General features: G+C 58.7%; 2 protein-coding genes across 2 annotated transcripts; both read left to right on the top strand.

Moving 5' to 3' along the window:
* The first annotated feature begins 496 nt into the window (after window positions 1-496).
* On the top strand, window positions 497-4182 carry LOC122201849 (BTB/POZ domain-containing protein KCTD2-like). The gene is made up of 2 exons (XM_042907813.1): window positions 497-808; window positions 842-4182. Exons 1-2 carry the CDS (start codon window positions 497-499, stop codon window positions 1319-1321), a joined length of 792 nt encoding a protein of 263 aa, XP_042763747.1. The 3' UTR covers window positions 1322-4182.
* A 7436-nt stretch (window positions 4183-11618) lies between these two features.
* On the top strand, window positions 11619-12817 carry LOC122202122 (homeobox protein MSX-3-like). Its single transcript, XM_042908339.1, has 2 exons — window positions 11619-11832; window positions 12417-12817. Exons 1-2 carry the CDS (start codon window positions 11619-11621, stop codon window positions 12815-12817), a joined length of 615 nt encoding a protein of 204 aa, XP_042764273.1.
* The last annotated feature ends 1878 nt before the right edge of the window (window positions 12818-14695 follow it).

Here is a 14695-nt window from a genome sequence, read left to right as displayed (position 1 = left end):
CGACTCCTGATCTCACAGTTCGTGAGTTTGAGCCCGGCGCCAGGCTGGCTACTGTCAGTGCAGAACCTGCTTGAGATCCTCTGCCCCCCCTCTCTCTTCCCCTCCCCCGATCACTCTCTCTCAAAATAAATAAATAAACTTATTTACTATTGGGTTCTTTAAAACATATTTTTAAAAAAGACGATACAGGGGCGCCTGGGTGGCTCAGTCGTCCGACTTCGACTCAGGTCACGATCTCGCGGTCCGTGAGTTCGAGCCCCGCGTCGGGCTCTGGGCTGATGGCTCAGAGCCTGGAGCCTGCTTCCGATTCTGTGTCTCCCTCCCTCTCTGCCCCTCCCCCGTTCATGCTCTGTCTCTCTGTGTCTCAAAAATAAATAAAACGTTAAAAAAAAAAAAAAAGACGATACATTTAAACCTTAGCACATCAATAAGTACACCAAACGTAAACAGTCTAAATACCCAATTAAGAGTCAAAGTAGGGCGGCGGCGGCCCAAGATGGCGGAGCTGCAGCTGGACCCGGCGATGGCGGGGCTGGGAGGGGGTGGCGGGAGCGGGCTGGGCGACGGGGGTGGCCCCGGCCGCGGGCCCCCCAGCCCTCGCCCCGCCGGCCCCACGCCCCGCGGGCACGGCCGCCCTCCCGCCGCCGCCGCGCCGCCACTGGAGCCGGGTCCCGGACCGCCAGAGCGGGCAGGGGGAGGCGGTGCGGCCCGCTGGGTCCGGCTGAACGTGGGCGGCACCTACTTCGTGACCACCAGACAGACCCTAGGCCGGGAGCCCAAGTCTTTCCTCTGTCGCCTCTGCTGCCAGGAGCCTGGCAGCCACTGACGCCTCTGCTGCCAGGAGGACCCGGAGCTGGACTCGGACAAGGACGAGACAGGAGCCTATCTGATTGACAGGGACCCCACCTACTTCGGTCCTATCCTCAACTACCTCCGCCACGGGAAACTCATCATTACAAAGGAGTTGGCTGAAGAAGGTGTTCTGGAAGAAGCGGAGTTTTACAACATTGCATCTCTTGTGCGGCTGGTTAAGGAACGGATACGGGACAATGAGAACAGAACTTCTCAGGGCCCCGTGAAGCACGTGTACAGAGTCCCGCAGTGCCAGGAAGAGGAGCTTACACAGATGGTCTCCACTATGTCTGATGGTTGGAAATTCGAACAGCTAATCAGCATTGGATCTTCCTATAACTACGGAAATGAGGATCAGGCAGAATTCCTCTGTGTTGTCTCCAGAGAACTCAATAATTCTACCAATGGCATTGTCATAGAGCCAAGTGAAAAGGCAAAGATTCTTCAGGAGAGAGGATCTCGGATGTAAATTCCAGATTCTTAACCGTCAAGAGAACAAGCCGGCAGAGCACTTGTGAAGTTAAATCTTGCTCCTGTACAGTAACCGAGCTCCTGCAAGGCTCGGCTGAGCCTGGCCCCCCAATGGAGAAGTGTTCTGGTCAAAACCAAAGGAACCCCTGCCTGCCCCCCACAGGAACCTGAAGACAGACGCACTTCCGGCTGCAGAATACCTTTTCAGAAACCTGCTTTTGTCTTCTTAGCCAGTGTTAGATCAAATCCTTACCACAGCAGCTGGGCTGGGCTCCCAGTGGGGGCCTTTACGGGGCATGCGGGGGAGGGGAAGAGGAAGGCCTAGCTCCTCGTACAGGCCTGTGCTCCAGGGACGCTGGAGCAAACGCCAGAGGATCGTCCCTGGGCCGTGCCGTGTTTTTGCCTGGGTGCCACGTTGGACGTTGGCAGCCGCTTTGTAACACTATCTTCCCCCTCTTCCCCGCACCCCACACAAATGCAGCAGGTGCCAAGGATTCTAGCTTCAGTTCGTCAAATTGAGGTCTCGGGTAAAGGATAGATCCGCAGAATACCCCATATTCCTGTGGACGAAACCTCTTCGAGAAAGGGGAGGACGGGGTCTCCGTGGTTGTGGGTGGAGGTCGGGGATCGCCGCTCTGGGTTCGGGGCACTCAGCTGCTACCGTGTTCGTCCTTGCCTCATCTGTCTCCGGCAGCCCGGACCCTCCAGTAGCTTGCTTGCTCCTCAGGTGGAGGTTAGAGGCAGGCGGCATCCCACACCGCGTCACACACAGAGGGGCACTTAGGGAGGCCATACCCTCCATTGACCCATCTTCCTTCCCTGGCTTTCTGAACCGGACCGAAGATAAAGGGACTTTGGATCCTCTGATGGCTTGGGTGGGGACGGCTATTTCTTTGAAAGTTGCCAAATGTGTTCTATTGTAGTACCCAAAAGTGTCGTTATTTCTGTGACTGTCTCTTGGAAATGCCTTGACTGAACGTTCGATCTTTGTCCGAGTCTCCTGGTTTCTAACCTTGGCAAACCTGCCCCGCAGCCGTGTCCGTGACGCCGCGCCAGCCCCTGCAAGGCATATGTGTTTGCTGGGCAGTCCGAGGACTCCCCGCGTCTCTGAGCCCGACCCTTTACCATCACTTCTATCTGCAGAGTGCCGTGTCCTCGAGAATCAAGTGCTTGTTTGGCCAGGGAGGGGAGTAAAGCCCTCCTTCAGGCTGGGACCACAGGGCTTGTATCTGGACCTTCTGTCTGCGCTTTTGAGTCTTAGTGAACAGTCACTGAACGCAAAGGGCTGGAGAATCCTTGTTCTTCCCTCGATGACTTTTCCCAGTGTGGCAAATGGCCCAGAGGAGGGGAAGGCGCCTCTGGGGCACGCTGCACCTGTAACAGCCACTCACGTTGGTCACTCCTGGTTTCCTTCACAGTGAGGTTCCCTCTGCTCCACAGCTCAGTGCTTACTAGGGGGGTCTGGGGCCATGGTTTTTGGAAATGACTCACAGACGGTGCCAAATGTCTTAGGAACTCATGACCTGCCTGCGTGCAGATGGCACAACTCTTCTCCGGATCTCACTTTGACCTTATCTCTCTGTGTGTAGAGCAGGATAGAAATGTGTGTACAGGGGTGTCTGCTGCTCCGTGTGTGTCTACACACCAACGTGAGCGTGCGTGTTGACATTGGCCCCTTGGACTCTGGCCTGTGCCCACGATTTCTACAGCTATAAACGTTAGAGGAACTTCTACCTGCGGCAAAAGCAGTCACCTTTCAGAGACGTCGCAGGCATCCTCCTGTCATCTTTCGGAAAGCACGAGATTGGGCGTGGAGGAAAAGCTGCTCAGACCTGAGTAGGACAGAGGACTTCGGAAGACTTGCTCTTTGGCCAGAAAAGTAACATTTGACTCTAAGGAGGGAAAGCAGCTTCATTTGGGACCTTGAGCCCAATCAGATCTGCTTTCCCTGGGGCATGCCTGGGCATCAGCCCGTGCTCCTCGTGCTTTTTGTGCTCCTCGTGTTCTTCGTGCTCTAGTGCTCCTAGTGCTCCTGAGCCTGCACGAAGGGGTAAAGTGAGGCAGGCCAGAGGGCAGAGGTGGCAAGCCCCTCAGGAACGCATAGTCTTTTCTCTTTTCAGAGCCCCACAGTGGATCCCGTAGAAAAACTGCTGAGCCCCTCACTCGATGCTCTTGAGAAATTAACACAAGTGACATTTCTGCTCCCCTAGAGGGCTGGCTTTCACGAGGTCCCCCTCCTTCTGGCAGCCCAATGACAATTGTTCCAGTGCTCCTGAGTCTGAGGGTGATTCAGTTCTTAAGGTTTCTGGAAAAGTATTCGCCCCAGCCCTTTAGGAACCAAGTCAGTATTTTTTTTTTTACTGAAAGCCTTCTGGGAGAGCCCAGCTGATTACTTCGGAGGGAGGCCTGGCCATCCGTCGGTTTGGGGGTGTCACGTGGCCAGGGACCCACACTCTCTCCAGCAGCCCAGTGCTGCCAGGTGGGGAGTGTCTTCCGTCTTCGTGTTGTGCCCAGGCCTGAGGCCGCGGGCGACTCAGGCCCAGCTCACAAAGCAGCCTGGCCTCTCCTAGGAGATGCCACACTAGCACGCTTCTGTCTTTCCTTCAGAACCTGCTTCCTCCTTGGCAATGAGGCGCAGCCCAACCTCCTCTAGAGCGACTTCGTTTCTGCAGTCTTAACTGATCTCAGGGGTGTCAGCGAGGTGTAGGGGAGGAAGGGACAGAGATGCTGGGGGGTGGCCAAGAGGACAACCACATCCTCCGACATGGCCTTTGGCGCAGAGGTTAGGGACCATGCCTGTCACTTGTGGGTATTGTTTGTTACTGTTTGTGTATTTGAATAAAGTCTGAAATGCTGTGACCTTTTTTTGTCAATAAAGACAAGAAACAAAAAAAAAAAAAAAAAAGAGTCAAAGTAGGTAGGGGCGCCAGTGCAACTGCAAGCAGCCTACACAAAGCACTTTTTAAAAGTTTATTTATTGATTTTGAGACAGAGATAGAGAGAGCAAGTGGGGGAGGGGCAGAGAGGGAGAGAGAGAATCCCAAGCAGGCTCTGTGCTGTCAGCGCAGAGTGGGATGCAAGACTCGAACCCATGAACTGTGAGATCATGACCCGAGCCGAAATCAAGAGTTGGACACCTAAACGACCGAGCCACCCAGGCGCCCCCAGAAAGCACTTTTTAAAGATAAAGACACAACTGTGTTAAAAGTAAAAGCATAGAAAAGATATAGCATGCTAACACTGGTCAAAAGAAAGCTGGAGTCTTTATACTAATATTAGACAAAGTTGACCTCAGAGCCAAAAAATTACAAAAATGAAGATCACATCGTATTGATAAAGTAATCAATTTGTTAAGAGGACATAACAATCTTAAACACTTGTGAAATGAACAAGACAGCTTCAAGATAATGTTAAGTAAAAACTGGTAGAACCACAAAGAGAAATCGAACCCACAATTATTGTTGAAGATTTCAATACTCCTCTCTCAATAACTGATCAAACAAGTAGGCAGAAAATCAGCATGGGTACAGTCGATAGGTGTGTTTCATCCAAATTGACCCAAATGACATTTATTGACCACTGTGCTCAGCAACAGAAAAATTCATGTTCTTTTCAAGGCGACAGAAGATTGACCAAGACGGGGGCGCCTGGGTGGCTCAGTCGGTTAAGCGTCCGACTTCGGCTCAGGTCATGATCTCACGGTTCGTGGGTTCGAGCCCCGCATCGGGCTCTGTGCTGACAGCTCAGAGCCTGGAGCCTGTTTCAGATTCTGTGTCTCCTTCTCTCTGTGACCCTCCCCCGTTCATGCTCTGTCTCTCTCTGTCTCAAAAATAAATAAACATTAAAAAAAAAAAAAAAATTTTTAAGATTGACCAAGACAGACAATATTTGGGGACATAACATGAGTTTCCATACATGTAAAAGGACTCATGTTAAAGTGTGTCTTCTGACCACAATGGAAGTAAACTGAAAATCAATATAGAAATATCCTTGGAAAATCCCCAAATACTTGAGAACTGAATAACACACTTCTAAGTGACCCTGAGTCAAAGAAGAAATCAAAAGGGAAATTAGTATTCCAAACTGAGTGAGAATGAAAACAGCATAACTGGGGTGCCACTAAAGCAGTACTCAGGGGAAAATTCATAGCACTGGATGCCGTACGAGAAAAGAAGAAAGGTGGGGCACCCGGGTGACTTAGTTGGTTAAGCGTCTCACTCTTGATTTTGGCTCAGGTCATGATCTCACGGTTCAGTTCATGAGTTCAAGCCCCGAGTTGTGCTCTGTGCTGACAATGCGGAGCCTGCTTGGGATCCTCTTTCTCTCTCACTTTCTCTTTCTGTCCCTCCTCTGCTCATGCCCTCTCTTTCAAAAATAAACTTCAAAAAAGAAGAAGAAAGGTTAGAAAATCTATGACTCAGTTTCCACATTAAGTAACTGAAAAAAAGAAGAGCGAACAACTCAAACCAAGTAGAAGAAAGGAAGCAATAAAGATCACAGTGGAAATCAGCGAGAAACAGCAGGCGATGAATCTGAGAGCTGGTCGCTTGAGATCAACAGCATTGTTAACCCCAGGCTGCCCACAGAGCCGGTGGCCACGACACCTCCAGGGTTCAGTTCACGTCCACGCCACCGTCCGTCTCTGTTTGGCCTGGCCTGGAGCATGTGCCCCACTGCCCATGTGCTGGAAACCCTGGGTCTAATCACTGTCCCCTCTGGGGCCCCGCGGCTGAGTGGAGCCATGGCTGGAGTGGCAGCTTGGCTCCCCTGGTTTCTAAAACCATCCCACACCCTTGTCTTTGCTTGAGCGGATTTTTCCCCTCCCCACTGCCCTTTTTTCAAGGATCACCAAAGAAAAGTTGTTAATCCTCAAAATGAAACAAATATCTACAATTCAGTCATCCTAAACAGCATCCTGTCAATATCCACAAGCTTCATGTGATTCCCACAGGCCCCTGTGCTCTCGGCCCGCAGCTGGGGCTATACAGCTCTTTCCGCAGCAGGGGGAGGGTTGCGAGGGAAAGTGGGGTTGTGGGGGTGGGTTCTCTCTGCACAGGGGCAGCTTCGGCTGGCCGACTGCCCTGTGCCCCCGCAAGGCCCCCCGACCCACCCAGTCTCTGCAATTGGACCCCCAGGAGACAGTGCCCCACCCTCACTGGACACAGGCGATGGCCCATCGGCCGCTTCTCGGCGCTGAGCTCTGCCAGGCAGGAGGCTGAGGAGCAGGGTGGTCTCCTAAAGCACAGATGCCAGCTGGAGAGTCAGGGCAGGGCCACAGATAAGGAGGTGGCCAGGGGTCAGGTGCAGGTCACCGTGCGGTGAAGGAAGGAGTAGCAGGGTATGAGGAGAGAAGCAGGGATTCAAGTCACAGGCCCTCGTCCACCTAGAAGGTCAGTCTGTGTTTCCGTTTGCTTCTCCATCCAGGCTGGGCCAAGGCTGGCCGTGTGCAGTCTGATGGTGGTCTGGCCCCCTGGAGGGGTCCCACCTCCACGGACATCCAGGGCCCACGAGGCATCCCTCCCTGGACCTGCCACACTCCCCCTCCTCCCTGCCTGACCATGGTGACCACCATGTATGTGATAAGGAGTCGCGGCCAGGCCCCTGGCCCTGCAGAGATCCGCTCCTTCGTGGCCCAGGAATCCGAGTTTAGGGGACAGTGTCCCAGCAAGCAGGGACGCTGGCTGAGCATCTGTGGTAGCATTTCCCACTCCTGGAAGGACTGCCTAGCATTCCAGGGAGTCTTGGGCCAGGGTCCGGGCCACTGAGGCCCTGAGAGGGACGGGAGCAAGGCCTCCAGAGAAATGGGGAGCAGGGGGAGGTACACTGTGCACTTGGCCTGAGTCCTGCCCTTGTGCCCGGGACCCGTGTGTGCAACGGGTCATACCTGCTCATCAGGTCAGCCAGTGCCAGACCCTGGCCCAGGGTGACGAGACAGCCAGAGCCAGAGATAGACAGAGAGGCAGAGACGACAGAAAGACAGGAAGAGACAGAGAGAAAGTACACAGAGGCAGCATGTGGGGCTGACAGAACTGAGAGGGAGCCCCACTCCACTCCTCTGGGAAGCCCCGGAAGGGAGCTGAATCTGTCCTCAGAAACTCTGCCCCACCTGGCCCAGGCGTCCAGAGCCTCGGGCCCAGGACAGTTGGGTCTCGGGCTCACAGCGAGCAGCTGTGAGTGGGTGGACAGTAGCAGGTGCGCCTGGTTCTTACAAAGGCACAGAACCACCTGTCACCTGCCTTCTATCACCAAGTTTGGTCAGTCAGCGCCCCGGGCTCAGTTTAGCAGAGCAGTGGCCCCTGAGAGCACGTCCCCCCTAAGGGGCTGTGGAGATGGGGCCGGGCGGGCAGAGCTAGGGAGGCCGGGAGGGAGGCTCCAGGATGCGTCAGGGAGGCCTGGACCCTGGGAGAGGTGGCGCCAGAGGAAGGGTCCCCGCATGCCACGGGGCTCTGCTGCCGCCTGTGACCCATGGCTGAGCTGTGGAGGAGAAGCTGGGAGCAGCGCCGGGCCCGCCCGCCCGGCTCGCGGCTGTGGAGGGAAAGCATGGACCTCGCAGTCACACGGGGCCGGTTCCGTTCTGCCCGGCCCCCAGCATGGCACCTGTCTCTCTCTTTCGGTTTCCTCTCCCACAAAAGGCAGGGTGATGACAGGTGCCTTAGAAGACAGGTTGGACTCCCGACTACAGCTGTGACAGGTGACCACAAAAGGGGTGGCGTAAAACAGCGCAAACAGGAGTGCAAATGGTTCCCTGGGGCTAGAGTGAAGGGGGCGCTGGCTGCTGGAGCCCGCCCCTGGCTTCTAGAAGCTGCCCACAAGGCCAGCGGCGTCTGGCTGCATCCTTCTCACAGTGCGTGTCTCTGCCTCTCCCTTTCCCCTTCAAGGACGCTCAGGGTGAGGCTGGGTCTGCTTGCACGAGGCAGGATGGTCTCTGCATCTCCAGGTCAGGTGACTAACGATCTTAACGCCGCCTCTGCCCAGGGCCCTGCTGCGCTGCCCGGAGCTGGGGCTGCGATGTCCCTGGAGGGGCCGTTCTCTACTGCCCTGGACAAAGCTACGGGAGCCGGGGGCTCTGGACAGAGGGCTCGCTCAACCAGGATGGGCTTCTCCTCTGACGATCCCCCTCCGGAACACTCCCCTGAGTGACGTGACACCGGAGCGTCTCCAGGTGGACCTCGTGTCCCAGCTGCCCCCTTCTTGTGCCACTGCCGCTGGAGCTCACGCCAGTTGGTCTCCCTCTGGCCAGAGTTGTGGGGAAAGTGCCACCGGCGTCTGGAGCAATTTCCTAACAAGTCGAGAAGGAAAAAGTCAAACTCCAACACACGTGCCTTTGGGGAGGGGGTGTCCGGGCCCTTCAGGGTGGATGGGAGGCTGTCTGCCATACTGCCGGCGACAGCGACACAAGAGGATGACGAACAAATGGTGGTTTCCAACAGGGCTTTTCCTGGAAGATGACACTGTGTGGGAAGTGCAGCCTTTGGAAGAGGCCCGGCAGCAGGTGGCCCCGTCCTTTGAGCAATGGTCCCATTGTGTGCCAACTGATTACCACCAGCTGCTATACGAGGGAAAGTCCGCTGGGGGTTTTCATCAAGGACTGGATGCGCATCACCAATATCCAAGAGGGGACGATGACTTTCTTCAGAAGAGTGACATCACGGGCTTTCCCTGACCTCACGCCTGTAGTGGCCAACACTCCCCTCCGCCAACTTTTGTGAGCAGCATTTCTGCTTCAGTCCGGTGCGGTTCCGAACATGGCCATATAAACCCTACGGAATGAATCCCTTCTCAAAAATCATCTCATTACACTGATTCCCCCACGGGAGCTCCTAGCAGGGCCTCCAAACCTCCGGCTCTGTGATTGCCACTCATTTCTGCGAACTAAGGATGTGCTCATTGCCTCCGAAGTCAGCACCAAAAGGAGGTGGCCTTTGCCTGACCTTTTGTCCCTCGCAGCTCAGAGTGGGAGCAGATCACTATGGGAGACAGCGCCACTCAAACTGGGAAGAGGTCTGTCCAAGCGCGGGGTGAGGTGGACAGTCTGTGGGGTTTTGCCACCCTCTCAGGGGCACACCTGCGATGGGGGCGGGGCAGTGGCCTCAAGAAGGGCCCACAGGCAGAGGCTGTTCCCGGCCTCCTGTTCACACAACACGGCTGGCTGGCCTGCTCCTGGGCTGCTGGGAAGCCAAGTGACCACAGTCAACTTCGGCCCTCCTGGTGGCCGAGGACAGCATCCAGTCTTTCTTGACACATGAGACATGGGTTTCTACGTCCAGAGCCACTACACTGACAGAAACGGGGTCCCCTGTCAGTCCACCCCCTGTCCTACTGGCCAGGCCCCAGGGGTGCGGAGGGTACTGTGCTGCATTGGAGACCTGTTTGTGCGGAGTGTTGGGGTCTGGATTTTCACGTCCAATCCTGGACACGCCCCCCCCCCAGCCTCCAAATCTTTCCTCCCTTCTCTGCCACCTTGCTGGAGCCCATGCCTGGCAAGGGCCCGGTCAGCACCGGCCCGGCCTTGCCCTGCCAGGGGGGACAAACTCCAATTTGGACACCACAGGGGAGGGCGAGACTTTCTTGGAGGTTGGCCCTGAGACCCCATCCTTCTGCCCGGGCCAGCCGAACCACAGCACAGACTCCCGCTTCACCCCCCCAGATGCCACCTTCAGAGTGTCCTGGGCAGACATGGGGCAGGCTAGGGCGGCTGGCTGTCATCCTTATTAAAATTCTTCTTCAAACACTCCTGGGAGTGGCCTGCTGAAGATAAACTACCCCGAGAGAGTTCTTCACAGAAAGTGCTTTAATGATGCAATTATCGTCATTCAACTCGGAACGTCTTTATTACGTTAGAAAGGGGCAATCCGTCTTGGTTTATAGAAGGCGCTGGCCTGGCCCCAGACACCGGACCTGGCCCTGGAGCCTGGTATGAGAGCCCTTTCAGCCCCGCTTCTAAATTTGCATGGAGAAAACACTTTTTAATTGAGTTTCTCTGGCTGAGCCAGACAGTTAACTGTCCCCCAAAGCTGGATCTCATTAAAGCAACTTTGGTTTTTCAAAACTAAAAATATGCTGATTCACACTGCTGTTTCTGTGCTCTGGGATGTTAACCAGACAAGAAGTCGGTACAGCCCAACCCATCTCATAATCTGTTCCAAAACTTCAGGGAGACACTGCAGACGGAGGGTTCAGTGTTATGGCACAGAAGGCTTTTCAACCAGATTTGGTCCAGTTTGGGAAAAAGAATCTGAATAAGCACAGGTCTCTGTTGGGCCTCTGCTCCCACTTCTCCGAGCTGCGAGGGGGGGAGGGGGGGAACCCTATCTCCCCAGGAGCATCCCCCGCCCAGGAAGCCCAACCCACCGAGGCCCCTCCCCGCTGGATCTTGCCCTGGTCCCAGGTCTCAGTGGGCCTGGGAAGAAAGTGCTGAGCTGAGCGGGAGAGCCCAACAGTAAACACCCAGTGACCCAGTGACTCTGCGCTTGTCCCAAGCCCTGTGACCGAGTTGGTAAGAGGTCGCCCCGCCCCCCCCCCCGGCCCCTGTGCCCAGGGCCCTTCCACCCGCACCGATGGTGGCTCCTAAGCCCAGGCCGTGGGACACTCGGGCAGCACGACAGGCGGCCCCTGCCCGGGAGGGTGCTAAGCAGCTACAGGTGCCTGAAAAGCCACCCAGGGCCAAGGCGACTTCAAGGGGACAGAAGCAGAGTCGCCAGTCCGGGTTCGGGTCCGTCCTACGCGGCCCCCAGGGTTCGGAGAGAGGGCCCAGGGTTCCAACTCTCGGCTGGGGCGCAGCAGAAGAGCGGCGGGGGAGCCACGGGGCCGACCCCGCCTCTGATGGCGCCGCGCGCTCAGCCTCGCAGGAACCGCGCGCGGTCAAGGCCGGTGTTCCCACGCCAGCTCCACCGAGGCCGCGCCCGTCGTCGATTCCTCCGGGTGGGGGAGCCGAGGCCCGCTCCACGAGCTCCCCGGGTGCCTCGGCCACCTCCTGGACCGGAGGAGCGCGGGCCCGGCCCGCAGAGCTCCGGGAGAGGCTGGCGGGCGCTGGGATTGGGACAGGGGCACGGGGTCCCAGGAGGCTGGCCCACCCCTGCCTGTCCCTTCGGCCCTCCCAGGTCAGCGAAGCCAATGGACACCCAGGCTCGCGCGGCAGCGGCCGCGGCGATTGGATGACGGCGCATGAAAGGGGCACCGCCTTCTTATAGGGTTCCGCGGGCGGGGGTGCCGCCAAGCCCGGGTCGATCGCGCCGCGAGCCACCTCCTCGGCGCGCCGGCCGGGCCTCGCCAGCCCTGCGCCCGCCTGACGGCGCATGGCCCCGGCGTCGCTCAGCATGAACCCCGCTGGGCTCCAGACGTTCGGCGGGGGGCGCGCGGGGCCCGGCCCGCTGCCCTTCAGCGTCGAGTCGCTGCTGGAGGCGGAGCGCGGGCTGGACGCGGGGCCCACCGAGCCCCGGGAGGAGAGGCCACGGGGCACCGCGGAGCCCTGGGCCTGGTTCCCGCCGGCCGCCCGCTCGTCCTCCCCACGTAAGTGCCCTGTCTCTCGGTCCCAGGCAGCCAGGGGAGCCCCCGCCCCGGCCCGCGCTGGGAGGACGAGGGCGGAAAGGCCGCCGGCGCCCCTAACTTCGCCAAGTAGCCACTAACGCGCCTGGCCTGCGCGCAAAGAAAGGACCGAACCCACCCGGGCCCCCTCGCGCGCGCCAATCCGGACGCGGAGCCCGAAGCCCTTGAACCCGCGGCTTCTTGGCTCAGAGCTTTTCCGGCGCCAGCGCCCCCCGCCCCCGTCCGTCCCCGCGACGGTTAATTCCCGCTTCCCCAACTTCTCGCCCCAGTGCTCGCCGCTCAGTTCTTGCGGCCACCTCCCGCCCAAGCCGCTCGCTTCTCGGAGTGAGCACGGTCCTCCCTCCCTGGAGGGCAGACCCCGAGTCCAGGGCCCCCCGCCCCGTCCCCCTGAGGCCTGCATCTCTTACCCCAGTGCTTTCTGGGTCTCGTCGTGCCTCAGGGCCGCGACCGCCACGCGTAACCGGGCTCTGCCGGGGTTCGGAAGCGTCGGCAAGGGGCGCGCGCTGCTGGCGTCGGAGCATCCGCTTTGTGCTTGTCTCTCCTCCCAGGCGCCCCCAGCCCTCCGCCCTGCGCCCTCCGAAAGCACAGGACCAACCGCAAGCCGCGGACGCCCTTCACCACCGCGCAGCTGCTGGCGCTGGAGCGCAAGTTCCGCCAGAAGCAGTACCTGTCGGTGGCCGAGCGCGCCGAATTCTCCAGCAGCCTGAGCCTCAGCGAGACGCAGGTCAAGATCTGGTTCCAGAACCGCCGCGCCAAGGCCAAGCGGCTGCAGGAGGCCGAGCTGGAGAAGCTGAAGCTGGCGGCCAAGCCGCTGCTGCCCTCCTTCGCCCTGGGCGCGCCCCTGCCCGGCCCCCCGGCCGCGTACGCGGGCGCAGCGGGCTCCCCGCCGCAGGCGCCAGGACTCGTCGCCGCGCCCGTCGCTGCCTACCGCATGTATTACCTGTCCTAGGGCAACGGGGGGCTGCGACGTGGGTCCCAGCGCCAGCGCGCCGGCCGCGTCCGTCGGGGCGCGGAACTCGGCCCTGGGTGGCCTCCCGGAGGCCTTTGTGTCTCATTTTTCCGTTTTTGTGTTTCCGCCGTCGTCGATACACGTGATGACCGATGCCTCGAGCGCACTCGTGGGCACCTTACACACATTTTAAAACGGGTGTTAAAAACCCCGTGCCTCCCACACTTCCGTGAAAAGCGGTGAATGGTTTCGTGCAGCGCCCTCGGAGCTTCCCGTTTTGTGCAAACCGTGAGGCGTCGTGGGGTTTACTCCGCGGCGCGCTCCTGCGCCCCTAACCCGGCCAGCAGGGCGCTCAGAACTGGCTGCGAGACTGAGGCCCGAACCGCGGGGGAGACAGTTTGGAGCCAGGGCCTTTACGTGAAACTTACCAGCTACGTCCCCGGATGAGGTCTGGTGCCGTCCCGACCACATGGAAACCCGCACGCCCACTTTAGGGACCCCCCACACTTACGGTTTTCGTAGGGCGCGCCCAGCAGCCTGCGGTGAACTACCGTCTGGGGGCGTGCGTGGGGTCCACGTGTGGGGGTGGGTGCGCGCGAGGGCGCTCGGCCGGGGTGGGGGAGCCCGCGGGGCACGTCTGAGGAGGCGGGATGAGCGGGACCCGCGCGGCCCACCCTGCTGCTTTCCCACCAGCAGGGTTAACTCGGGAATCGGGCGCCGAGTGAGGAAGAGGACGGTCCCCCGTTTGGACGGACTGCGCGGCGTCCCCAACACTCCGCTTCGCCTGGTGGTGGCGCGAAAACCCACAAGGCCCGCTTTCCGCTCGCTGCGGCGGGGGGGGGGGGGGGGTTGGGGGAACGAGGGGGGCCGGGGGGGGGGCCCGCGGGGGCAGCCCCCCGTCCGCCCCCCCAACCCGCCTGCAGCCCGTGGGGCCCAGACCGCGGGCGGGGGCTCCAAGCCCTGCCCCCTGCGAAGGCTGCCCGGGGAAACAGCGCAGGAACCTGCCCAAAGTCCCGTTACCTGAACCTACCTGTCAGTAGCCATCATCCTAGGTTTCTGGGAAAACGAGAACTCACGATGGATTTAAAACAAAAAAAAAAATTTTTTTTACATTTATTTATTTTTGAAAGACACAAAGACAGAGTGTGAGTGGGGGAGGGGCAGACACACACACACACACACACACACACACACACACACACACACAGAATCTGAAGCAGGCTCCAGGCTCCAAGCCGTCAGCACAGAGCCCGACGTGGGGCTTGAACCCATCAACCATGAGATCATGACCTGGGCCGAACAAAGTGGGACGCCTAACGGACTGAGCCACCCAGGTGCCCCGCAATGGATTTTAAAGGGACACCAACCCAGTTCCTGAAGTGCCAGCTGCTGAGGTGACCAGTGGCGACCAGACAGGGCCAGGAAGCCCCTTCCCCTTCCACCTCCCCCGTGTGCACCACTGCCCCTGCAGTGTGCTGTTTACACTCACAACCCAACTCCAGGCACCATCCGCAAGGACACAGGTCTGTAAATACACCGGAGAGGGTGGCTGGGGGCCATGGCACACAGGGAGCTCACTGAGGGGCGAGGGGCCATGCCCCCCAGTCTGGACACTCCCTGCGGGCCAGCACTTTGATCTTCTCAAATCTGAAGTACCTGAAAGTCAGGGCCAAATCGGACAGCCAGACAAGGCTCACTTAGCAAACAGTTTGAGGATCATGGTGGTCATTTGAGATACTCCAAGGCAAAGCTGAGCAAGACACCGACACAAGGAAAACCACCACGAGGTGCCCACCGCCTGGCATCTGTCCACCGTCCCTTGGTCTCCACCCCAACGGTGCTCTCGCCACAGAGCACGGCTCTGCACACGCAGCTCCC

The sequence above is a fragment of the Panthera leo genome, chromosome D2 (genome assembly GCF_018350215.1).
Source record: "Panthera leo isolate Ple1 chromosome D2, P.leo_Ple1_pat1.1, whole genome shotgun sequence".
Lineage (NCBI taxonomy): Eukaryota > Metazoa > Chordata > Mammalia > Carnivora > Felidae > Panthera > Panthera leo.
The sequence above is the reverse complement of the archived record's forward strand: the minus strand, read 5'-3'. Positions and strand labels throughout refer to the sequence as shown.

Coding starts and splice junctions, on each gene's coding strand:
- LOC122201849 (XM_042907813.1), top strand. CDS start 497: ATGGCGGAGCTGCAGCTGGACCCGGCGATGGCGGGGCTGGGAGGGGGT. Junction 809..841: donor TCTGTCGCCTCTGCTGCCAG/GAGCCTGGCAGC, acceptor CTCTGCTGCCAG/GAGGACCCGGAGCTGGACTC.
- LOC122202122 (XM_042908339.1), top strand. CDS start 11,619: ATGGCCCCGGCGTCGCTCAGCATGAACCCCGCTGGGCTCCAGACGTTC. Junction 11,833..12,416: donor CGCCCGCTCGTCCTCCCCAC/GTAAGTGCCCTG, acceptor CTCTCCTCCCAG/GCGCCCCCAGCCCTCCGCCC.